This window comes from Meriones unguiculatus, chromosome 16, assembly GCF_030254825.1.
Source record: "Meriones unguiculatus strain TT.TT164.6M chromosome 16, Bangor_MerUng_6.1, whole genome shotgun sequence".
Taxonomy (NCBI): Eukaryota; Metazoa; Chordata; class Mammalia; order Rodentia; family Muridae; genus Meriones; species Meriones unguiculatus.
In genome coordinates this window covers 10,685,624-10,712,195 of record NC_083363.1, presented here as the reverse complement: position 1 = coordinate 10,712,195, position 26,572 = coordinate 10,685,624, and the positions used below count along the sequence as shown (strand labels likewise).

The window sequence follows — 26,572 nt, the reverse complement described above, 5'->3', positions numbered from 1 at the left end:
AACAGAATGAGGGAGAGCACAATGATTGCTGAGAAAGTGAGGCAATGACTGCAGTTCCATTTTCTTCTGTTTTTCAGAGAAAATTTGCTATGTAGGCCAGTCGGCTATCCACCAGCCTCAGCCTGCTGAGTACCGGGATTACAGTTGTTTACGGGTACGTCTCACAGGACCTGGCTTTAACCTTAACCCTTCTCTCCTTCCTTCTCTCCTCTCTCTCCTACCCCACTGTTTTTTAGAGAGAACCTCACTGTGTAGTCCTAGCTGGCCTAGAAACCACAAAAATCCAGTGGCCTCTGCCTCCCAAGTACAGGGATTAGGGCCACGCACGACAGCACTAAGTACTACAGACCTGTCTCCTAATGGGGACCAGGCCCAAGCAAATCCATGCGATAAGACTCCTGGAGCAAAGAGCCAGAAGAGAACTATCCTTCTCCAAATGGCTTTGCCCCACTGCCACAGTTACAAGTGAGCTCCTGCCTTGCAGAGAAACTTGCTAAGGTTAGGCTCAGGTCCCCACAGAATGCACATTATCTCTCATCCAGTCCACTCAGATGGCAGCATAGAATAGTGACTAAGGGTGACCTCCTCGCCCTTTCTCAATCTCAGGTGCTCTGCTCAGGGACTAGAAAAAGCAATGATCCTTTCCTTCTCAGGTGGCTAAGCAGGCAGCACCTGGCCTGGGACACTTAAATGTGGGACTGGGTTGTCTGGCAAGTAGACATATGCATGACTTTAGCATGAAGGGGAAAGCTCTTGAGAATACAGTTTAATGGGTTGGGGCTTGCTGTGCAAGCATGAGGACTTGAAATCAGTCCCTAAACCCATGAAAGCTGGACACAGCAGGACATACTTGCACCCTAGAACTCCTGTGGCAAGATGGGAGGCAGACACAGGAGAATCCATGAAAGCTCACGGGCCAGCTAGCCTGAGGCACAGCAGCAAGCAGCAAAAAGACCCAGCTCAAGCAAGGTTGAAAATGTGGACCTGTACTCTGATCTCCATGTGTGTGCCATGTACATATGTACCCATGCACACATCCACACCCACATGTCCCACACACAAAACAAGGAAGGAAGCTTTAAAAATCTATGGCTAACTAGCCACAGCCTGGAATGGCATCAGGGATGCTTCAGCCTGCCTATAGTCATGCTACAAACTTAGAAGTGAGGCTCTGCAGACTGCCACAAGGAGACCCGGGGATCCCAAGGGAGCTGGGCATATCCCAGGCTTAGATCAGTGCTCTCTGCCCAAAAAAGGCAGATTTCTCAAGAAGTCTGATATGATTCAGACTAAAAAGAAACCATATTTGTGACATTTAGAATCCCAAGCCTTTTTCTAATAACCATTCACTCACCAAGGCAGAGGCAGACATACTACTATACTGGCATTGTCAACATGGTTTTCCCAAACAGGGAAAGGTGTCGTCACTAGGTGACAAGTGTCACAAGGCACAACTAGGAAACCACACGAATGCTGACATCTTCAAGAGCTGCCTATTTCATTTCATAATTCCTGGGGTTTGGCCCTGGGACCACTCCAATCCTATAGTGAGAACAGAGGCCCAGAGAGGTAACTTTTCCACTAACATCCCAGGGCTAAAAAGCAGAAGCATGCGGATGGAAGCCAGGACCCAGAGTCTCAGAGATCAAAGGAGGCCTGATTTAGCAGGTTAGGCTTCTTACCTCTTTCCTCTGCAGGCCCTGGAAGGTCTTTACCAGTTGGTCCTGCTTGAGCAATGAGCCCAGACAGCCTCTTCTCTGGAAAGGGCTTTCGAGAACCTTCCAGCAAACTTGTGGGCTCATTAAAGAAGTCCTGTGTTGAGCTGGAGTCTGAAAGTGCCACAGCTGTGCTGTCCTGGCTTCGGTCTGAAGGAGAGAGGGAGGGAGGAAAGGCAGGAGCATGAACTCATAACACCTCTGGAACAGAAAGGTCTACCAGGGCTAGGTTCTCACATTGCCCAGGACTCTCCTGCAGCAGAGGCACCCTCAGGATACCCCTCTAGCTGTGATGAGCCCAACCCACCCTACAGGCCCTGAGCCAGTCACAAAAGGCACCAATTTCTATGGTCAACCTTCCTGAGCTTCTCCAAAGAGTGGGCTGGCAAACTCAACAATTGGCTCTTGTGGAAAAAAAGAGTCCTGATGTGCATTGCACACTGTGGAATATCTCTACTCTGGCTGATTTCAAAGTACCAATGTGTTTCTGGGAGGTGTGGAGTTGAAAAGAGACATAGAGTAGTCACCATTGTGTAGTATTGGTACCATGTAGATATAAGAGAAACTGCAGTGGCCAAAAAAGCAGCAACTACTTTTAGGCAGATGCATGTTCTGGATTGAAGCCTCTAGACTCCTTTCAGTCTTGGACACAAAGGCAATTTATACTCACTCCCTGGCTTTCTTCTCCAGTCTCCACAGGCGTTCTAGGAAAAGACTAGAGGCAGAGCTGCAGGGAGGCTTAAAGATGCCTGGGAATGCAGGCCTAGGGAGGTAGGACAGGCAGTTCTATAAAAGACGTGAGACTTATCTGGACCCTTCATCTGTAAGGCAAAAACCTCCAACTTCGGGGGACAGGTGGCAAACTTTGCTGCCTCTAGGATACAGAGGAAGGACAGGGTCACTAAGAAAGCTGTACCCCCGAGATGCAGGGACACAGAGCCTTCCTAAGACTGAGGCTAAATCAACAGAAGAAAGCCACCCTTGCCTCTGCCCAGGAAAGTCAGCAAAGACCCACTAGCAAAACAAGCAGAGCAAACTCTACTGCAGGACAGAGGAGCAGACATAGAGCCTGCAGATGCCAAAGCAGAGAAGAGAACTAGAAAGCTGGGAAAGTCTCACCATGAAAGACATGAAGTTGGAAGCACAATGATGGAAATCATAGCAACAACAAATTGCAACCCAGATCAAAGGCCCAGAGGTAGAATGGGGAAATCTACTGAAGGAGTAAATGTCATTTATTTCAGATAGTTTCATTGGTCCTATTTGTAGTATATGGTACTCACTCTACAATTATAAGACATACACACATTTGTTAAGAAACAAAGAGCTGGGTGCAATGGTGCACACCTGCATCCCAGCACTCAGGGAGGCAGAGGCAGGCAGATTTCTGTGAATTGAGGTCAGTCTGGTTTACAATGCGAGTCCAGGACAGCCACGGCTACACAGAGAAACCCTGTCTCAAAGAAAACAAAACACAAGAACCAAAAAAAAAAAGAAGCAACAAAAATCCATACTGAAAATAAACAAAATAATTCGTAAAATTAGAGACAATCATACACTATTTAAAATAGCAGCAATTAAAGTGATACACAACTACAATTAGGATGTTAAGGCTGGAGTGGAAAACCTGTACACTATCCATGAACAGATGGTGAATTTCAGGAGTGAACTGGAAATTATAAAAAAAGAGTCAAATGCAGTTTCTAGAAATACGTAGAAAGAGAGGAAGTGAATGCTTTTTGTTGGGCATCCGAGCAACCCTGATACGACTGGGATAAAGGAAGAATCGAAACTTGAAGCTAGAAGGCTGAAGAGATGGCTCAGAGGTTAAGAGCACTAGTTGTTCTTTAGAGGACTTGAGTTTGGTTCCCAGCACCCACACAGTGACTCACAATCACCAGATCCTGGGGATTTAGCACCCTCTCCAGTCTCTGTGGGCATGAGGCACTCACATATTGCACTATTTATGTAAGCAAGCAAAATATACATACAGAAAAAAAAAAACCTTAATTTATTGCTCTATTTGTTATACAACAATTTATTGTTATTTAAGTTATACAATAACCTAATTTGTTATACAACAAACAAAAAACTTGAAACTAGCTGAGGATAAATAATTCAAGTTGGGGCAGGAGCAGTGGCGGGGAAGCAGAACAGAGCACACGAATGATCTAATACATTAACCAGCCACAGAAATGAGAGCAGCAAGACAGGAAGAACACTGTAGGAGACAATGACTACAGCACTTGCCCAGCATATGTAAAAATTTTGCTCCCAGCACTGCAAAAATTAAGGACACAGAATGGCCAAGAGTTTTCCAATAATAATGAAAGACACTGAGCCACCAAGAATCTCAGAGAACACTTAAGCAGGGAAAGGACCAGGATGTATCCATACATGAGCAGACTCAAACTGCTGAGAACGGAAAACAGGGAAGGACACACAGGAACAGAAGAACTAGTGGGGCTGGAAGCCGGCTCAGAGCTTAAGAGCACCAACTGCTCTAGAAGAGGACGCGGTTCCCAGCACCCACATTGTGTTTCACAACAATGCGTAAATCTAGGGCCAGGGGGTCTGATGGCCTCTTCTGACCTTTGAAGGCACCAGACAGAACACTCATACACATTAAATAAATGAATCTTTTTAAAAGGTTAAAGAAAAAAAAACCTACAACAAACTTCTAATCAGAAAGTATGCATCCGATAATATTTTGTGTCATGGGGGTGGAGGTGGAGAAGTAAACGAAGGCCTTTTTCAGATAAGCAAAATCCGAGTAAATTTATTATCAGAAAATATGAGTCACAAGAAATGTTAAGGTAGAACAAATATGAACCCAAACCGAAAGTTGGACCTGCACGATAAAACTAAGATATTTTGAAATGGCTAACATGATGATAAACACAGAAGACCTTCTTGCCAGGTGTGCTATTGCTAACCTATAAAGCTAGCACCGATGAGGCAGGAGACAAGACTCTGCCAAAAACGAAAGTAAAATAACAACAAAGACTGTAACCTTGTAAAACATGCAAAGGTAAAACAAATAAGAACTTCACAAAGGCCAGTAGAGGCTCTTATACTGCTGAGGAGTGGTACAGTATCTTCAGAAGGGTGGTGGTGATTACTGATATATTTTGTTAGCTCTAAGGCACAAACTACATCTGTCTAATAAATGAAGAAGTTGTAACAGATTGTGTATCTGAAGGTAAAACAAGAATCTAGAGAGCCAAGTTCAAATCCATGTTACATCATTGAGCAGCTAAGCTTTGAGATGGAGCAAGCCAGCACATGCCCTCTAAATCTAGAGGTGAGCCCCACAAGGGCTTCTGGACACAGGGTAGAAGCAGACAGTCCCCAGGGCCCTCCCTTCTTCCTTCAAGTCCTCAGAAAGCAAATACTGGCAACTATCTTAGTGCCTAACATGCAACCCCAAGGGCCTGTACAAGCCACTTGGTGGACAAATTGGAAACAAGGTGGAATTTTTTCCTCAAGGTAGAAAGCCTAGAATTTGGAAGAGACTGAAATCCTGCTCCTCTGTTTCCAAGCTTGGAAAGCCTAAAATCTGTGCCACAGTTACTTGCACTTTGGTTTCCCTACATGTAAAACTAAGGAACAGTGCTCATTTCCCAAAACTGTCATTATAATGATACAGGTTATTACACACAGTGCCTGTGCAGTGCCTGGCACATGGTAAAAAGCCAGCTTAATTATCCATACATAATTGGTTCAGAGACTAGGCGTGACTTATCAGCAACACCTCACACGTTACTGACCATCAGAAGCTTCAGTCTACATGGATTCTGCTGAGCCACACTGCAGTGAGTTTAAGACCACATCTTAAACTAGTACACAAACCCTGGCCTCAAGCAGACAGGCCTGCAGAACGACCCTGAGAATGAGCTCTGCCCTTGGGGCAAAGGTGTCAGCATGCAGCGTGGTACAGATTGCTGTCAGGTCCACCGCCCAGTAAGTGACAGGTAATAGTTTCAGCTGGCCGGACACAGTAAGAAGAGAGGATCTGGGCCATGGATGAGACCCAAGCTTGAAGCCAGGACCTAGCTAGAGGTGTTATACTTGACAAAGAACTCTTTCCTCACTTTCAGGATCAGACTGTGGGGTTTCATAAGCCCTGAATAAGGGGCGTATACTCAGAAGAAATTCCAAACTTGAGTCTCCACTATAAAGGAATCATTTCTCCCTCTGCAGAAGTCAGACAGCCATTTGCTATCTCCATAGAGAATACTGACAAGTGGAGACCATGACATTTCCAGTAATCCTATAAAAATCAGTGCAGTAACTTAAAAAAATAGTATTTGTGTGTGTGTGTGTGGGGGGTGCGTATGTATGTATGTATGTACGTATGTATGCATGTATGTATGTAGGCATGCATGCATGCATGGGAGGGACCACAGCATATATATGGAGGTCAGAGGACAGTTTTGTAGGATCAGTTATCTCCTTCCATCTTTATGAGGGCTCCAGGGATGGGACTCAGGTTAACCAGGCTTGCTCAGCATGCTGGCCCTTGTTGAAGAACTTTGAACTTAAGGATCTCAGGCCCACATTCCAATCTTAGGTCTGCTACTGATGTGCTAGACAAACATGACTGAATAACTCTACCACCTTAGGGACCTCCCCCAACTCATTTCATGTTTTTCTGTTTTAACCAGAAATTTTAGTATCCTTATTCCTGAACATGGGATCTCTATAGGGTCTATTACCTGACACATACTAATGACAGCATAATGACCTGTCCCATCCTATAGCATTCACTCTGGCCTGGACAGAGAACATGATAGCTTGGGCAATGCTAGAGAGGCCTAAAGCCTCCAGAAGATGGCAGGCCATACTCTTGTTGTTAAGGTCCCCATGAAACCCAGGCCAGGGACAGCTCATGTCCAGGCAACAGGAAATACACTGATGTCACTGCAGCTGAGATGCATACCCAACACCGAGCTTCAGGAAGCAAGCCTCGGCAGGATGATCTCACCCACTGGCAGACTGCCCACCAGCTCACTGGCTCTCAAGCTGTTAGGTTCTGGGCCTAAAGGAATTGCCAGTTTGGTGGAATCCCAGCTGTGATCATTATAAAAACAGAGGATTGACTTAAGCAAATGGGTATTTACTTCTAATGAGCTAATGTCCTCTCAACACTTCAACATGAGGGAACCACGGATCTGCCAGCAATGCAGGGAAGACAGCCAGACTACAGCGGAAATGGGGTGGGCAAGAAGAGATGATAGAATGGAGGCTTGTGCTCTGCTGAAGAGCAACACCCAACTGAGAGAACACTCTCTTAAAATAACAAACAGCCAACAGCAGCCACACGAGAGGGACCAAGAAAGGACAGGCCTGTGGATGCACTTTCCCAGGCTCTTCCCCAAGCCTCTTACATGTATGACAGCCTCTAAGAATGGGCAGAACACTGGCTGCCACTGGACCTGAGGATGTTGTAGGAAACTCCAGTTCTCTCCTCAGGGATGATCACAGCACAGAGCAGCCCTAAGAAAAGCAGAGCAGATGGAGCCAGAACCACCACAGTCCTGTGGCAACACCTACAGGTCATGGTACTAGGCAGAGCTGGGGTCAGAGGTTGTACACAACAAAGACTGGGAAGTTGGGGGAGGGAGGGAGTGCCGCCTACTCATGGGATTCTGGGGCCTAACATGCATTAGAAATAGAAGACAACAAGGGCCGGGGATGTAGGTCAGTCAGTAGGCCTGTCTGGCATTCATAAAGCCCTAGGCCCAATTTCCACCACCACATAAACCAAGTGTACACCTGTAACTGCCACACCCACTAGAAGACGAATGCGGTCATCCTTGGCTAGAAAGAGAACAAGTATCTTCTCCCTCCTGCTTCTTTCAAGACTTAAAAAAAGCAAAACCCCAAAGTATTTTTGTTACTTTTAATTATGTGTAGTTGTATATGTACATGTGAGTATGTGCACCTGGGCACAGGTGGTGATATCTCAGAGGCCAGAGGTATCTAATCTCCTGAAGCTGGAGTTAGTTAGAGGTCATGAACCACATGACATGGGTGCTGAGGACTGAACTACGTCCTTTGGAAGAAAAGCAAGTGCTCTTTCAGCCATCTTCTCCAGGCCTAAGATTAAAAACTTTAAATTACACGTCTTTCTTTTTATTGTGTATATGTGAACACATGAATGCACGCAGGTAACTGGTAGGCGAGAGCCTATCATGCAGGTCCTTAGGCTTGGTGTATGTGTCTTTTCCTGATGAGCCATCATATCATCTTGCTGCCCCTCTCCCCTTCCTCTTTCTCTTCCTTTGAGAAAAGAATCTTACTACGCAGCCTACAATGCCCTGGAACTTAGGATCCTCCTACTCAAGGCTCCTGATTTCTGGGACTGCAGGCAGGTGTTAACACACCCAACAGAGGTGAATTTCTTCAAATAAGACACAAATAGGATGCAAAGTCAGGATTCCTTTTCTCTCTGTTTTATCAGGTCTGGTGAGATGGTGGGTGATTTAAAATAATTCTGATTATAAACTCCAAGAAGACACTCACAGTTTCACATCAAGAACCCAAATAAAGCCAGTGTACACCTTTAGTCCCAGCACTCAGGAGGCAGAGGCAGACGGATCTTTGTGAGTTCAAGGCCAGCTTGGTTTACAAATCAAGTCTACGACAGCCAAGGCTACACAATGAAACCCTGTCTCAAGAAAAAAAAAAAAAAAAAAAAAAAAAAAGAACTCAACTAGCCAGAGGAAGCCAAGTTTTGCTTCTTTCAGAGCAGCAGGGTGAAAGAGAAATGAAAAGCTCTTAAAGCATGGCTCTAAGCTTGGAGTGGTTATACACACCTATAACTAATTCCAGGACTCAGGAGGCTGAGGCAGGAGAATCTCTACGATTTGAGGCCAACCTAAGCTTCCAAGAGCCAATCTAAAAAATGATTAATAAACAGGCTGCTTTGGTGGCATACATGCACAGCCTCCCATCTCCTCTCCCAGGGAGTCACGTCTTCTCTGGGACAGCTGACTCTTGGGAGGCAAACACACAAAGATAACAACGAAAGTTTGTCAAGAGCATTACAGAATGTGACAAAAGTACCCTGTTCCTGCCACTAGCTGATGAAGGGCCAGGCCAGAGGCAAGTGAAATCAAGCAGACAACAACCGAGTCTAGCAGCTCTCCCAGAACACAGGCCAGCCTTAGACTCAAGTTGGATCAGTTGGCTGGGAGCCACAAGGAGAACTGTGTGGGAAGCCTGGGGCAGCTTCTCCTCCTGGTCAGGAAGCCCTGCCCTTGAGGCTTGTTAGTGGGGCAGAAGGCAAAGGGATGTTACTGACCACTGTTTCCTCCTGACTGCCAGAAGACCCTCGGCAGGTAGTCTTCTCAGGTCACCAGGCAGAGCCACACAAAGCCCAGTGCACTGAAGAAGGCCAAAAGTTGGGGAGACTTCTGTGAGAGCAGGGTCACATGCCTTTTGGGTGGGACTGCCAGACACCACTTTGTGCCTTTGGGGAGGAACTTACCCTCCCTGACTAACACTACATTTGTTTCCCAGGTATCTGAATTCAGCTTGGTCCCAATATGCACAGCACATGGCCCAGGCACATTGGGGCTAGGAGCACACAGCTAAGAGCTGAGCTGCAGGCCTACCTCTTCTACACAGCTGCCACACTGCAGACCTTTCCTGGGATCCTGTTGCTCAGAGTCCAAAGCAGGCTGACACTGGGCACTCAAAGGAGCCTTGGCATGAGGTGGGTGGGTGTTTGGCTAATGCTACTAAAGAAAAGACTATTCCCCTGGTGGCCTGCATAGAACTGACCACATGTGAGCAGAGGCAAGTAGTGTTCTCTGGTGCCTTGTCTTAGTCAGCAGCTCCATGTCTGAAGGGGTCCTGAAACAGAGATTGCAGTGTGCCCTGGACTGGAAACAGTTCAAGAAACCCACAGAAAGCCTATTTGGTCAGGGAAGATTAAGATTCAGCCCAGGAACATGGAGATTACTCAGCAGCTCAGAGCACTGGCTGCTCTTCTAGAGGATCCGGGTTCCGTTCCCAGCACCAACGTGGCAGCTTAGAACTCTAACTCCTGTCCTACAGGATCCAACATCCTCTTCCAACCTCCCTGGGCACCAGACATATATGTAATACAGACACATATTGAGGCAGAATAACCATATTCATAAAAATAGATTTAAAAGCTTTTGGCCAAACTTTCCTGGCTGGGTGAGAAAGACCTAGAAGAGACTGACACATGAATGGGACCCCCTAAGGACCACACACAGCCCAGTTTAACCCTGAGTCTCAGAAGGTGGAGGTGTATTTTCCTGAAGAAGCTGCCTGGTGGTCAACAGGAAAGAAGACTGGCACCAGCAAGCAGGCTGCAGGCTGGCTCTGAACTTCTTATTGAGAATTGTCTTTTAAAAATTTGCTTCCATGGCAACTTTTCATAGCAAGGAATACTTGGGGCAACATTAGAAATATCTGATTCTCTTCACCACACAGAGGCACATGAGCCACTGCAGCCTGTCCCTCTGAATCCTGAGAGGGAATAGAGCTGCCAGGCACCTGTTGAAGCCTTGGCATCCTCCACCTCCAGGGTAGGATCTGAAGGAGCGAGAGCCCACCACAAAGAGAGAAAGGAGCTGGCTCCACAGCAGAAAGGCAGACTGCCCCATCTGCTTGGGAGGAGGCTCCGAGTCTCTCCTTACCCAGGTTTAATTATGCTTAACACCACGGGATGCCCAGACAGTCTGAGAGAGTTTCCTGACGAGAGGCAAACTTCCAGGACCTCCACTTGTCCCAGCAGTAAGACCTGCAATTGCTCCTGTTGGTTTCCTAAGCTTAGGCCAATGAGTATGCAGAAAAAGACATGTGACCATGCATCAGAGACTGTAGTGGCTTTGGCCTAAAGAGACCAGAATGTCTGCCAACCAGAAAACAAGTTACTAAAAACCACAAACTCAAGTAGAATCAAGATTCTGAGGAATTTCCAACGAAGCAAAATCCATTCCCACTGGTCTTTGCTAGCCAGCTACCAGGAAGGGATGGGTCCACCAGGAGCAGGGCTGGCCGTGGGAAACAGAGGTGCCCATAGCAGGCTGAGGGGACTGCAAAGGCACCAACAAGAGACACCAGCAGCGAAGAGGCCCCAAGAGAGAAGCAAGCAGCAGGTGGGCAGCAGGGCATCACACCATGGGGAAATAGGTGCATTCCCAACCTGCTAGCTACTTTTCTTGGGTCAGTGAAGCTATGTCAGACACTTCAAGCTCCACCTTGCTCAGACAGTGGTACTGGGAGCCTGGCATTCACAGGGAAGAGAAAGTGGCTCCTCTATGTCTCTTTCACTCGAAATCTCAGGTCAGGAGAGACATGGCCAGAGAGATTCAACAGGCTTCCCACACTCCCAAGGCTAGGGAGCAGCCTGCTAAGAACTCACGGCTATCTGGTGTACTTCCCAGGAACACTCTTCCAATAAAAGACAAGGAGAATCTGTGTCTGGAGCCATGCAGGAGTTCCCGTGACCCTGTCACTCTGCTGCCTGCAGAAAAGAACCTCACCTCTTGGAGCATAGCTGCTCTCCCAAGTTTTTTCCCCAACAACATCCCTTTGTGCCCACCCAGACCACCTAGCATCCAGACACTGCAGGGCTCTCTAACCCACAATGTCTTTATCCCCCTCAAATCTCCCTCAATGCCCGGTAGGGCTGACAGTAGTTATCCCAACCCACAGACCTTAGTGAACCAACCACTATCTCAAGGCACCACCTAGGGACATGCGGGCCCAACCACAGTGGGGATCAGGGCACTCTCATCTTGACTTTCCCCATGGTGCCCTCCTCCATGCCTAGCACGCAGCAGGAGCTGTTGAGCTGCCATCACCAGCAATGGCCTGAAAGGGGTGCAGCAAGGAGGTAACTGACTCTGTCTCTAACAGCATGAGTTTCCTTGGGAGTTGCTCCCACTTTGCACAGGTCTGTTTACAGAACCCAACCTGCCCTTCTCCCTAGGAGGGCAGGGTGAAGACCAGGTTCAGGACTGACTGAAAAGTCACTTGCAACTCCTGGCCCTTAGCAGTCGGGACACAATGAATTACAAACACAGCACCCAACTCAGAGTTTTGGCTACTGTGCACAATCTGCAGTTTTTAGACTTGTCCTCATACAATGGATTTGGAGCTTAGTCTGATGCCTTTTTGTTGTTGTTTTAAGAACAAATGGACAAAGCAATGGAAATCCAGGCCTGAACTACCTGCCAGGCAGGGAGGCAGGAGAACTGCGGGGTAGAGGCTACCACTGCCTTTGCATCAGGCCAGAACTGGGAAATGGGCAGCTGGCAGAAGCCAAGCACGGCACATCAAACACACATTCTTGAAATCACAGGACCGGCAGACATGAAGGTGCTCCTGGTCACAGGGGAAGCAGGGAGCCGGACTGAGGGCTGAGCATGCGGTCTGCACTGTTCCCTGAAGCGAGCCGTGACAGGTGCAAGCAGAAAGACAAAGCCTGGAGAACAGAGTGTGGGCAGGGTTAGGGGCAGCACGGGCAATATTGGTGGAGGCAGTGTGGGGTGAACAGGTGAAGATGAAAACAAACAGCACACAACAGTGACAGAATGGTGGGTGAAGATGGATGACCATGAAGAGGGCATGGTACCCTAGGATCCCTATGAAGTCCCCCCTCTACAACTTGGACATTCTTGGTAGCTCTTTCCATGCTAATAATGGGCTTGAGTGGCCAAACCTGGAACCATAGATACCAGCTCCCTAGGCTCCTTTTGCTCTTGTCCTCTCTGCCAATACTGACCATTTAGAACTTGGTTACATTTGGCCTTTTATCTCTAACCAAGCCAGTTACAAGTCTAGGACATGTAATCTCACCTCTCCAGGACTGACCTTTGGTTAATCTCAGCTATGCAAGTGACTGACTTGAGCCTACCCCCTCTGAGCTTACAGGGCTGTTCTGTGCATCTGCATTGTGCTGCCAGAAGACCTGGATGGATTTAGGCCCATGCTGGTTAAAGAATCATCCACAGGACAAGCCCTCTGACCTCTGAGGCCCTTCCTGGCTTTGACATTCTCAAGTGACATGGAGCGTGACAGGAAAAGAGTAAAGCTCTTCATCCAATAAATATTGCTACTGACATACCCTTCAAGTCAATTAACCAAATCAACTGAAGGCAAAAGCCACTGAGAAATGGCCCTCCTTCCACACATCCTTCACTGAGGCACCTCCAAGCAGGACAGAAACAGCACAATCTGTAAAGTCAGGCCCCTACCTGGCTGGAGAAGACTTTGACCTTACTCTTTCAGCTCTGCCCCGACATACAGGAAGGCCTGGCTGCTCTCAGATTCATTTTCTTTTAGGGACCTGCACACGCCTGCCTGGACTCAGTACTGAGAGCATATGGTACTATGCGGAGCAGCTTAATTGCTCATGAATGCACACACTGCACAGACCTGCACCAACTAGCATGTGGGGCAGAGAAGAGTCTAATCAACTATTACCTTCTGCCACTTGGCATGTACACATAGCAATGACTGGGAGCCCCTTGAAGGTTATAATGTACTTCTCATATGTCACTTTTTCCCTAGTCAGGAAGTCTCAATATAAAGTATAAGGGCTAATTTCAAGAGATGCACCGGAAGAAGTTAGCTGAGTTGGGAGAACAGCTGCATCAGCTAGACACTCCATCTCAAACTTTCCTTCTCTCCCATCCTCCCTCCTTCCCTCTCCCTTTCTACCCCTTTCCCTCTCAGTCTCTGTTTGGTCAGTCTATGGTGTCCTTGCTAAGAAGAGCTAGATGTGATGGCTGGCTACCGTGGCCTCAAGGGCCAATCCCAAAGCTTTCACCAAGTGTGACAGGCTGCAAGAAGTGTTCACCTCTAGTGCAGGCAGCACAGTTTCAATTCAGAACAGTTCAGACAGTGAAGCTGGGTCTTAGGACAGAGCTCTTATCAAGCGGCGAGTTACCTATATCCACCTGATGATTCATCTGGCACTGACTACATATCTTTTGAGGCCATACTCTATCTAGAAAGTTGAAGGTAAAATCAAAAGCAATGACATAGCCTAACGCCTTGGCTCCTCACCCTATGAGGGATTATCCAATTCATGTTCACTAATGACCTGAAGAACTGCAGGAAAAGGCCAGGCTGTGCAAATACTTTGAGGCAAACAACGCCCTGTCTAAGGAAGCTGAGCGTGTTCTCAATGGAGCTAGTTTGGAATTCAGTGGTCTCTTGACTCCAGAGCCCCTCCATCTGACCTCAAACTACCCCGTATCAAGGTGGTACTGGGCTAGAAGCACCCATCACCCTAGCTGTGCTGGGAGGGTGACTCTGACTCAACAGAAGTATTACTCTCCGGTCTTTGGTCATGAAGCAGGAGCAGCAGTGGGTAATGTGGCTTCAAGCTACCAGCAAATGCCATAACTTGCAATGTGCTTGCTTCTGCCTAATGTCTGGACCTTTCCCTAGGAACCAGAGAAACTGATAGAAAGGTCACCACAACATCTGAAGAGTATGGCTAATTTTAGGGCTCTAATTATTTTCCTATTACAGGTATTCCTTTAGGAGTACAGATGGTGAAGAGGCTGGGGGTTCTGGAAGTGTTAGGCTCTTCATACATTGGGGCTGGACAAAATGAGGTGTGGAGACCCAGTGCCTCCACAGTCAACAGGAATCATTTTGAAACCACTGGAGTATATCTGAACTTACTTGTTCTGCAAACTTCCAGAACAACTAATTATTAGGTTAGTACCACAAACTTACCAAGCCCAGCACCCAGCTCCTGAACTCTGCTATTAGTAGTAGAACTATTAGTAGTTCCCTAATAGCTCTACGGTCACACATGTGCCCACACTGGTTAGCAGGGCCATCGGTGACAAGGAATGACATAGGCTCCTCTGAGGCACTCCTGCCTCCCTCCTGCCTGCTCCTAGAAGCAGAATCAATTCTGTGCACTGACAGCCAAGCTCACGGTACCTGTAGTCTGAGCGAGCCTTGGGGGGTGGGGTGCAGAGTTGGCACAGGTCACCCAAAGTGTAGGAGCACATGAGAGGTTCAAATGCCCCCTCTCCTTCAGCGTGATGGCTGAATCCCTCACCAAAAGTATCTAGCTGAAACTCACAGAGCAAGGGTCTGCTCCTACTGTGTTTTCTTAGGATCTTCAAAAGTCAATGGTTGGAATACGGTGGTTCTCCCAAATAATCTGAACTTAAGATCTCCCTCTTACATGGGGAGATCTGCTGAGCTGGAGACTAGAGGATCTGGGGATCAGCTTCACTCATTGCTGCTCTGGAGAGCTGCAAACACAGGAACTCATCAAAGACACAATCCCACTGGGAGGTGTGCAGACACGGCACACACACAGATCCGCAGTCTCTTTTCAACATACATGCTGTAGGCCCAAACCAAACCTAGTAGTGGATGTTCAAGTGTTCTCCTCTCCCAGGAAATCACCAAAACACTAGCCCCAGAGGAGGGGAACCCTAACCACTGTGTCATCCTACCCTGGAGCTTTTCTGAAACTGATCTCAGTACAGCAAGCTGGAACAGATGCCCATGCTCTTCAGGAATCTGTACACCAGGCAGGCCTCAGCAGGGTGCTGGAGCCAAGGTAGTGTAAGCCCTGCCCCCTCAGCTCTCTGCTGGATCTCCAAGTGAGAGCTACCATGGCACCCAGAGAATCCATCCTTCCCCTAAGAACCACCTGCTATGAGAACAGCCCTGGCACCAATCCTAGCCACCCAGGAGCGTCCCATCACCATCTTGGAAGCCAGAGCAAGAACTGTCTCCCCACGGCCCAGATGAGATGAGTGACATGGAGTGAGGGTGCCTTTCAGCATTACCACCACCTTTCTAGGGTTCCACTTTAATGACCCTCTAAGTCCATCAATTTGCTTGTCCCAAGTACTCTGTCACCAGCTTGTTACTGCACAGGTGAGAACATGAAAAAAGTAAGCTATGGGCTAGCATGCAAGCCTCCTAATGTTAGTAAGGAATGTGACTGAACAGTCGCCAACTGCCTCATCCCACATGGAACAGCCTTAGAAACGGTCCTACTGGACCCCATCAGCATCCCATTTGGATGCCCAAGAGTAATAGGTTCGGTATTAGTTATGACCTACCTACCATCAAAGGACAGAGCCATGACAATGTGCTGCAGACAAGACGTAGGCCACATGGAGCTGACAGTGCCAAGAATCACTTCCAGGCAGCCTACGGGGTCTTCCAAATGTCATTCAAAGATGTCAGCACCCCTGTTTTGCAGGTAGGAAAATGCAAGCTCAAAAGGAAGCTGTCTGGGCCAGACCTGCTCCTTCTCTGCCTCCCAAGTGGGCGAGTAGGCAGATGGCGACTCTGAGCATGTCTTGGAAGCACAAGAAGCACCGTGAATCCATGAGGTAAATGAACGTCCGCAACATTGCCCGTGTCACCCCAGACCCAGCACCCCCCTCACCAAAACAAAGCGACAAATGAAGTCGCTCAAGCACCCTCCCCACAATTGGTGTGCCACCCTGGGCACAGTAGGGAGAACAGGGACTATACCGTCCGGCGTCGCCTGCTGATGGGGTTTTTTACATTTGACGTAATCGTGGTCAATCGGAGTAGCTGTGTAAGGTGGGGATGTCAGACCTGGGCCAGAGGAGGAGGGAAGGGAGGCTCCGGGGCCCGGCAGTGTCCCAGCTGAAGAGTGGGAGTCCTCATCCACCAGGCAGGCCTTCTCCCTGTGGGGGCAGAGGTACAAGTCAGTGTCCACATTATGATGAAAGAAGTGTATTACTTTGGGTCAGCAACCTTCCCAGGGTCTGCTTGAGTGGTCCCAGTCTTATTTGGTTAGGGCTCCAGGGAAGAGTGTCTGCATATCACCCCATAGCCTCCGGCCTCCAAACGGATGCTGCCCAACCTTTCTGGCCAGGGTCTCTGGTCTCAGGCTCAGGAGATCTTGCAGAGGAAGTGACAAGCATTTCCTCAGCAAGTCAGAGCCTTTCAACAAGTCAGCTCAACACAATCAAGCACATACCAGTGTAGGCTTAGACATCTATGAAGGGTTTTTGCTACATCGTCAAGGGGGGCGGAAATAATCACATAAAACACAGGGTACACACTATGGGTACATACTATGCAGCAACAGGTATGAGGTAGGGAAAATGTGCCAAACACTGTTGAAGAAAGAACAACTAAAACACCCTCAGTTGTTCTTTCTTTGTTGGAGTTTGAGACAGTTTTATCAGAGTTTGAGAGAGGGTGAAAACAAAAACAAAAACAAGCCAGGAGAGTCAACCTGTAAACCTCCACAACTGCCAAGAGGAGGGTGATAGAGAAGAGAGAACAGGCCATACACTGGGCCTCAGAGTCACCCAGTTGGAGTCTTGGGTAAGAGGAAAAAGTAAAACCTAATCATTTATTATGCTCTGCCTGGGATAAAGCCTTGCTCCACTGGAGCAGGAGGGTTGAGGATGACAACAGACACTCCTCCTCCCCTCCCCCAATTCAAGAGAAACAGCTCAGCCCCATAAGCAGAGACTCTAGGTTCCCGTTTATCCAGTAGCTTTCCTCTGAATACCCAATAGCAGATGGGCCACCCAGGGTCCCTACAAGCAGCCACTCACTTTTCTGAAGCTTTGGGTGTATTCTTCTCCTCGCCCCTGGCAAAAGGTCCTTCTGCTGCCTCCTTCATAAAGCTGACCAGGACCTCTGCAGCTACCCCAGAGTCAGGTTTGCCTAGGAGCTTCAGGATGGATGCATGGAGCCGGAAGTACACCTAGAAGAACACCTCTGGCATAATACACAGCCTTCTCCAGTCTAAGGCCTGTTCCACAGTGAAACAGCCACACTGGAAGCAGGCTGCTGCCCTGGGAGACAAGCCACCACACAATGCCTGTCTTTTTTTTAGCTTTTAAAACCCCCAGTCCAAATAAGCCCTGAAAATTAAAATGGCTACTGCCAGCATTCTGACGTTAACATGTACCTAGTAATCTAAGCACATGATGGTGGGATACTGCTCGATCTGATGTGGCCCAGGATAGACAATATCTTGCTATATAGTTAAGGATGGTCTGGAACTCTTGATCTCTGTCTCAACTTCCCAAGTGCAATATGTTTTTGTTTGCTCACAAGATTGGCAAGTATTAAAAGGAGGGTCTAAGGATGGTTAGGGAACCTATGTGCTTACTGTTGTCATTCTCTAGAGTAACTGGATGCCTTGGGCAGAACTGTAAGTAGTCTACAACTCCACCTTTAAAATTAAGCCCCTGCAAATGCTCCCGAGAGCTCTCTGATACAAGACTAGGGGCACATACTTTCTCATGCTCTCCTGGTAAAGCAAGGAGAGGCCAAGCCCCAGAGAGGCTTTTCAGGTAAGCAAGCAGTTTGTGTGACTGGGAGGCAAGGGCAGGCCGGGAAGTTTACCATACCTTCCACTACACCTTGCCCAATGAAAACGTGAGCTACAAAAGCCTACACCAGTGTTCCCACCAACACGGTGAGAGGACACAATGCCTAGACCTTCAAGAACAAGGCCGAACTGTAAGTACAGATTATGGGATGGGGATGGGGGCCAGGGTCACTGGGGACTTTCATGTTTTATATTTTGGGAATTTTATGACTCTCTTAACAAAAACAGACAAACAAATGAATACATAAAGAATTTATAATCAGCGGGGAAAAAAACAGAAACAAAAACCTGTGACCAAGAGACAGATTCTGCCTAAATTCCAAGTGCCTGCTAGCCACGGGACTGGCTGAAGGTCAGCACTTACAGCTGATTACAGAGGACTGCTATGAACAATAGTGCAACCCTTCACCAAATGTATTCTAGAAATCATAAAGGTGAATCCCAGCAAAAAAGCACTGTTCTAGTTTTCAGCAGCAGTGGGAAAAACAACAACAACAACAAAACAGAACAAAACATTCTGTGATGGAGGGCAGCCTTCTTTGGCTCTGGCCTAACCTGCTGAGCTGGGTGGCCCAGGCCCAGGCTGAGGCCTCATCTGGCCTGAGGTGCCTAGCTGCACCTCAGGACAAGGGTGACCAACCACCCTCCTCCTGCCAGGCAACAGGTCTGAATGTCTGTGCAGCTATGGATGTTGTACTATACTTTCAGTGAGAACATGTATGCTGCAGAGAAAGGCTGCTTTCTCTGAGAAATGAAAACAAAATGATCATTCTCTCCAAGACAGTGGCAAGCACTCTTAGGAAAAGAGAACAGGCTGCTTTAAGGTAATTGAACGTGAAGCTGCTGAGCAGAGATGTTCCCAGTGAGGCTGCAAGGGAGTCGCTGGGACCGTGAGTTCCCTTCCCGGGGAGACAGAGCGGGCAGCCCCTCCTGCCCCACCACCCTACCCGGACCTGCAGAGTTACCTCCAGGGCTTCCATGGCCAGCTCGGGCGGGTTGTGGTAGTGGATCTTCTTAGGGTAACGGGCAGCCTCCTCGTGCAAGTAGTGGGCAGCCTGCCGGTAGTGCAGCAGGTACACGGTTGGCGGTTGCTGCTGCTTCTCAGCCACTTTGCCCAGCATGTAGTGAATGAGCCATTCCTCCTCATCACCATCACCCTCGCAGTGGGCTGCAGATGTGAAACAGTGCCTGGCTGTCTCCAGCATGCTGTTGCGCCGGTCCTCCATCTACAACAAGACCACAAGCCTGCAGACTGGCCTGAGGTGCAGTGCCTGCACCTGCCAAGGGACCATGTTTCCTTGGAGGAAGCCAGCTGACTTGTTCACAGACTTACGTTCCTCTCTCAGCGAACCTGAGACCCAGAACTGTTGTCACCATCACAGCTGTAGGCAATAAGATGTGGAGCTTGGGAGCTCCTTAAGAGCATGCAAGGTCCAGAGCTGGACTTAAATTCAGGTCATTTCTCACCAACCCAAAGGTCCTTTCTTTTAGCTTCTTCTCGTAGCACCTAACTGATGCTCCTACTGATCTCTCTGGGGTTCCCAACTGTAGGCTGTGTGGCAGTGCTAAGGACAGCTGTCCCTCAGTCATCAACATGAGGAGGGAGAAGGCTAATACAACTAGGCCTCATCAATCTTAAAAAATGAGGCCTCCTCCTTTGCAGGATGAACCTCCACTGCAGGGACTAAGCAACTTGCTCCCCCCTCTCAGCAGGGCACGCAAACTGAGCCAGGGAGGATATTCATGCAGCCCTTGCCACACAGCACTGGAGAGAACCGTACCTAGTACCCAGTCCCCAACTCACAGCATTGGAGACAGTGTAAACTCTGAAATTAAACAGCTCCCTGCCTCTCCCCCTCACCCTTTCAAAGACACATACTGCATTTGTCAAAGCAGATTCTGGAGCTCCACACAGGGCCACTGTCTTGGAAACTGCATTCAGCCAGTGCCTCCAGACACTCTTTTACAAAGGGCAGAAATGGCATGGTGGAGGGTCAATTTGCAGGAGGCCTTCCAACTTAGCTGCTTTTTTTCTACTTCCTGGCAGCTGCCAAGCACACATGTTCCTTTATTCGGGAGCTCCCGGGCTGGGGATAGAGTGAAGCTGTGTGGAGCTACAGAGGAAAGCTATTTTGGGAACCCCAGGTCTGTGGCCCCTCTTCACTGTGTCCCTAGCTTGGTGGCAGGGAGGCTGTGGCCTCTTCTCAACTCACCCCAGGGACTACAGAAAGAGGAAAGGCCACAGCACTGGTCTTCAGCAAGGGGAGCTGCTAGGGCCACAAGTACGTGCTCCATCCTGCAGGACACACCTGCCCTATTTATGTTTGCCCAGCAGAGACTTCCTTGTGAACATCCTATAGCAATAGCTTACTTTGAAGGCCATGTGCTACCCAGATGCTCTGTTAGTCATTTTCTAAAAAGAAATGGGCCATCTAGGGACTACAAGTCCATCATTGAATGAAATACAACAAAAGGAATTACAACACGGGGCCAAGTGTAGCAAAGGGATTCTATCACACTGCCTCTAAAACAGGGTCTGCAGCACATCTGTCTAAGGAGAAGGCAGCCGCTTAAACACAGTTCTTCTGCTTACACTACTTAATAGCTATGTGGCATTACCAATGCCACTAGTTTTGCCAAGTTCAGCAGGAAGAACATCCCACTCAGGAAGAGGGACAGGCACCAAAAGTGTCTGTCTAGAAGCTCTACTATATAACTCCATTCTGGCTTGTCATCTCTGAACAGCAGAATACCCTTACTCATGGCACTTCAGTCTCCCCACGTATTGGGTGCCTGTGCTGGAGCTCATGAAATGGCTGAGGCAGGCGTCATGACTCACTCTCTCAATGCTGCTTGTGGAGAAGGAATAGTCAGTGTCATACACAGCATGAAGCACAGAAAGAATGTCAAGTCATCCCCTCCAAGTCACTTGGTTATGAAGTTCTGCTCCCAGTTCTTTTTCCATGCCTTAGAGTCAACATCATAGGGAATGATTCCACTACCCCACACCACTGGTAAACATGGTCAACAGCCTATTTCTCAGACATGGTAAGGCCACACAGCTCAAGCAACCAGGGGACTGCATCCTAAGAACCTACCTCTCCAGAGGTAGAAAGAACCCAGGGAACAGAAGGCAGTCCTGCTAAGAAGTCTGCACCCTCGATAATGAGGCCAAATCTCCCCCTTCCTCTAGGACTTTTGCACCCCTAAGCCTTCCATCCCCTCTGCTTTCCTGATACTTCAGGGAGGCAGATAGCCTGAGGGCAGTCTCAGGGCCAGAGCTGCCAGAGATAACAGGCCAAGAGGCAAACTCCAGGGTCATCCCTGAGGCTGTGCACCTCAGTAGAAGAGAACCAGGCCAGGGGATGCCTTCTGCCTGAGGAGCTGTACAAATCAAGTTCTAGAAAAGGTGAGGCGAAGGTTCCTCCTGGCTCTCAGGACATGGAATTCCTGGAAAATAAAAGTGTAACACCTCACGAGGAGATTAGGGGAAGGGCCACCTTACGTCTCTGTGTTTACCCATAGAATAATCTGTCCCTAATGTTACAAAACCACCCATGAGTCAAGTCTACAGCAGTGGGTGGCAGGGGATCCGAGGCCGCTGGAACACATACAGGAGTTTCTGTGTGGCCAGCCAGAGCAAGGCTGGGCTGTCGTTTGAAAGGCCTGGACTAGAGCCGCAGAAAGTCCACCTGAGTGGAGTGCAACTACACCAACAACACGGGCTGGTGGAAAAGGGGAGCCAGACACTGCGCTTATTTAGGCTGAAGGAAAAAATCTAGCAGGCAAATTCGCCTAGATTTCTCTAAATGTACACACCGCTTGTGGGTAAAAAGGTTTTCTTTCCCTTCAAAGTCTAGAAAGATATAAATTGAACAACAACTTCTTAAAGAAGGTGATTTTTAGAAGAGAGACATGCAGGCACTCCTCCATCCTGTTCTTGTCAGGGCTCAGCCTGTGCAGGACTTGATTATCTGCCTTCTGTTAGTGATGGGCTGGGACCTCCAAGGCCACATCTCACATATATTCTCTGCCTCTGGTGCCAAGCCTGTCCCTATGTCACAGCTAAACTAATGGAGAAAAAAATAAATAAATAAATAAAAATAGTAAAGGAAAACATAATAAGCACACAAGAGCTTACAAAAGCTCTGTCTGAGGGTTCCTGGCATGTCCTTTTAACAAGCTCCACACCCACCCAAGAGACTCAGCCAAGTATGGGAGCCACTATTCTCACCTATCTATAGAGGTCATACAATCTGAATATTGAAGAAAGGAATACCTTGGGACCAAACTGCTTAGAGTCTAGAACACGGACAAGACCTGCTGAACTGAGGGCTGTAGTGCCCTGAACACAGATGAGGAAGACAACATTATTGGGTGAGGCCTCAGACAACAGCAGTGAAGCCCAGTGTTGTGTTTCCAGCCTGTCCTGGGAAAGTGTGAAAACTGAGCATATGCAGGGGCACATGCCTGTAACCCCAGCATTCAGGGAGGCAGAGGCAGGCTGTGAGTTTGAGGCCAGCCTGGTCTACAAAGCAAGTCTAGGACAGCCAAGGCTACACAGAGAAACGCTGTGCTGAAAAACCAAATAAAAAAAAATACATAAAAATAACAAAAAAGGAGAAAACTCTTGAGCCTTTGTGCACGAGGACTGAGAATTAGCACAGTTGCCTACTGTCTAAAAAGTATAAGAATACTCCTGAAAGACAAAAACAAATTCAAAAGACTCCCAGGGAGAGGGTGGAGCTTGCTCCCAAATAGCTTTGGAAAAGCATCTTTCTAGATTTATTCTGCAAAGGTAGAAGGTGTGTGTCACATAATCAGACAACTGCTAGAAAGCTCGGCTCTCCAGGAGTCAGCTTAAACTTTGTTCACTGCAGAAGAGGAGCACATTCTTGGAACTGACAAAGTTCTTGTTACATAAGATTCAGGAGACAACTTAGCTATTAATTTTTTCATAAAGCCCAGTGACATCTTTTCTTCACTATTTATCACAGTGACTCCGTCCTCATTATGTAGGTGCATTTCATGGCCCTTCCCAGGGCTGAGGCTCTCCGACGGCAGCCTGTCTTCACTGCAGACTGTTGGGCTATAAACTGGCAAGCTCTAGTGGTGAACTTACTGCTGCGGTCTTCGTCATGCCTTCCAATACAGCTGAAGAGCTCTCTCGGAGAGCCCGGCTTACTCTGCAGGGTCCTGGAGGCAGTAGGCACCTCAGCACACTGTCGGTTCCCCCTCAAGCAGACAGTGCTTTCAGAGGATGGCAGTGGCGTAACTGCCAAGGGTCTCATTGAGCCCTCCAGCAGCATCTCAACAGCATTAGCAGTGACATCATCTTGCCTGGGGTTTTAATCACAGATCATCAGTGCAAAAACTTGAAACCAAGCACTGTCTATCTGACTGGTCAGCTCCTTCAATGCCCTGCTCTCTTCAGAGATCTTTCTGAGCTGCACCTTATGGCCCTGCTGGCCTAAATGGCACAGGGAATGAGGCTCTCTGGCAGTCTGTGCTTACCAGGCACTCACTCTGATCTCCAGCACCCTTCACTCCCCACTAAAAAATCTCCAAACATGTCAGCATGACCCTTTCACTCTCATCTGGAGGAAACAATGGTGCTCTGCTGAGCAGTGGCTGCATGCCGGACCCTGTATCTTCCACTAGAGGAATGCTGCACACCAAGAAACTGAAAATCCTAACGCCAGGCCAGGCGTTTTGCCACGGCCCCCAAGGCCTTTGCTGGAAATAGGAAAGAGGTGGCTACTGCAGATGGCCAACACCCCTTCTTCCACACTCAACTACACTCAGATTGATGAGTCAGGTCACAACAGTCTACCTTTGAAATTGTTGTCAATGGACTGGGTCCCAAAGACCCAGGAACAAAGTGATTACCGAGCAGGATACAGTTCACATTTCCCAGAGGGCTCACAGGCAAGTGCCGGTAGAACAAAGAACAGAAGGGACCCTAGGACAGTCTAGCTAGACAAGAGGGTGGCAGGCCCTCCTCACCTGCTGTACAAGCTCAGGGGGCAGTTCAGCTCTCCACTGCTTCAGTTGGCGGGAAGCAAATGAGTGTAAGGCATAGGACATGGTGCCATACTCAATCCACAAGGACAAATTAGAGCTGTCAATCTCAAGGGCCCTCCGGAAGCAGTTCAGAACAGGTGTGGCATGTTTCCAGATGGGTCCATCGCTCTTCAGCTCATTTGAGTTCAGCTTGTCCTGAATTCGGCTGGCCCGGGCCAAAGCCATGCCTGCCCAGGAATCGAACCTAAGGTAGCGGAAAAAAAACAAAACAAAACAACACTATTGTCCTGAGGGCATAACAGACACTACAGACTGGCAGACACAACATTGTGGAAGTTCTGCTTCTATATAACAACTCAAAGCTCAATCTGGCCAACCAGACAGTCAGGATCATGACTTAGAATAGCTTGTCACAGCCTTGAACCCTGTATCACTGCATAATGAGGATGAGGTATGGTATGATAAGAGACAAAATGTCTCTTCTACATCCCTTAGCATTTTGCAAGCACCCTATGACTGCGCTAATAGACCGGCTTTTGGATTCTATTCCCCAGCATTAAAGGGTTGCCCATGGGACTTCTCTGGTGTAAAGGTACAGGATACTCCACAAGGCCTCACGAGAGGGGTCCAGCTGAGGCAACAAAGATATTTCAGGGTCCTTTTCATGGCCTGAAGTTCATATATTCACCATGCAAGAGCTCAATGAACAGAGAACCATGGAGCCCCAGCCACCCAGTTTATTCATATTGTTTCTGGAACCCTATTCTCTCACTCGGTTCCCAGTGGCAAAATAAAGAACAAGATGAGAGGTGATGATTGGGACTTGATGGTTCTGAGATAACCTGAAAGAAGCTGAGGCAGGAATACACAAGATTCTGGGAGAAGATGAGTAGCCATGGAGACACCACACCAGGACCAAAGTAATCTTAGAGCTCTAGAGAGCTGTTTTCTGAGTGCTAGTCCAGAAAACACAAAATGCAGCAACCAAAGGGTTACTAATGCCGTCCTCCCATTTATCGTCAGTTCAGCCACCACACCTTCAAGTCAGCTGGCCAACTGGTGTTGGAACTGTCTGATCATCCGTCCCAAGAGATGGCAAAGGCAGAAGAACCCTGTGAAGCTCAGATGTGCTTTTACTGCATTCTAACAACCAGAGATGACACCAAAGACTCAATGGTGACTGAGGACTGTAAGGATGACGGCTTCACCCCTGATGTGAGAGGTTTCTGAGAGTAACCTTTCTTCCTCAGGGACCTGGGGCCTGAAGCCACCATTTCTTCCTGGTTACTCTGGGGAAGGGAACGGGGGAGGAGGGCTTAAGTGGCAACTTGTTCTTTACCAGGGCCCACTTCACAACAGGGACTTTTTTTCCCTGTTTCCCTCACTTTGAGGAAAGGAAACGTGTTGTGTCAGAGCCTATGAGGCTGCATGAGAACCACTTTCTCCACACACAAAGCACTAAGAAGCAGGCTGGAGAGATGGCTCAGCAGTTAAGTGCACTGGCTGCTCTTCCAGAGGACCTGGGTTCAGTTCCCAGCACTCACACAGCAGCTCACAGCCATCTGCAATTCCATTCTAGAGGATCTAATGCTCTCTTTTGGCCTCCACGTGCACTGCACCAGACATGCACATGACGCATAGACACACAAACATACCGGCAAAGCAACCGTACACATTAAAAACAAACAAACAAGCAACAAGAACAACAAAAATGCACAGGAAAAAAAAAAAAAAAGAATGCCCCTGTCCTACTGAGAGCGAGCCCTCCGGATGTACATATCTGATATAGGTATAGCACCACAAAACCCATACTGGAGGAGTGCAGGGCTACAGGGATGCCTGTGGCTCAGGAACCATGTGACCCCAGGAGGAAGAAGTGTCCACAGTCCACATTCTGGGCTCTTCATTGTGCAGGGCATGTTCAATCCTGGTACTGGGCTCAGAGCTATTTCCTGAGCAGAAGTGCTGAGCTGAACTAGGTCTTAGTCATACATCCAACCCAAAATGCCTATCAAATCTGGTATCTCTTCCAGTTCAGCAAAAAGAAAGCTCAGTGAAAGGGAAGGAAAACTGCTAGCAAGGTCCTCACAGGAATCTCTAACAGTGCAATCAGGACCCTACTGTCCACCCAGCCTTCTATCATGGGCTTCATCTCTATCAAAAGGCTCCAAGGAAAAATAAAAACAACCAAACTGGTAGTTCAGCTGGTACTAAGAAGCAGATGGAGCCTCAGGCTCCAGTGGTATCTGCCTGTGACGGCTCAGAATAAAGACGGCTCTGGGCTGAGACCTAGCCTTTCTGCACTGGGGTCAGTCCTCAGAGGAGACATCTCAGCACCCATGGGCTGGATCTAACAGGCTAATTAATATCCTCTAAACAGATGATATCAGCTATTCTCAAACCTGTGGGTCACAACCCCTTTGGGGATCATATATCAGATATCCTGCATATTAGGTATTTACATTAA

At 48.2% G+C, this 26,572-nt stretch overlaps 1 protein-coding gene across 3 annotated transcripts in view; it reads right to left on the bottom strand.

The window, feature by feature from the left end:
* The window catches only part of Cabin1 (calcineurin binding protein 1), a 127,882-nt gene that overhangs the window by 53,332 nt on the left and 47,978 nt on the right, over positions 1 to 26,572 (bottom strand). For 2 of the 3 annotated variants that reach the window (XM_060369354.1, XM_021653761.2), the window contains exons 23-27: positions 24,088 to 24,349; positions 19,047 to 19,307; positions 17,297 to 17,448; positions 16,233 to 16,411; positions 1,683 to 1,865 (exon numbers count right to left, since the gene is read on the bottom strand). In XM_060369354.1, coding sequence (XP_060225337.1) covers positions 1,683 to 1,865; positions 16,233 to 16,411; positions 17,297 to 17,448; positions 19,047 to 19,307; positions 24,088 to 24,349 — 1,037 coding nt within the window. The remainder of the gene's footprint in view (positions 1 to 1,682; positions 1,866 to 16,232; positions 16,412 to 17,296; positions 17,449 to 19,046; positions 19,308 to 24,087; positions 24,350 to 26,572) is intronic. The other variant, XM_060369353.1, reaches the window with a different exon arrangement.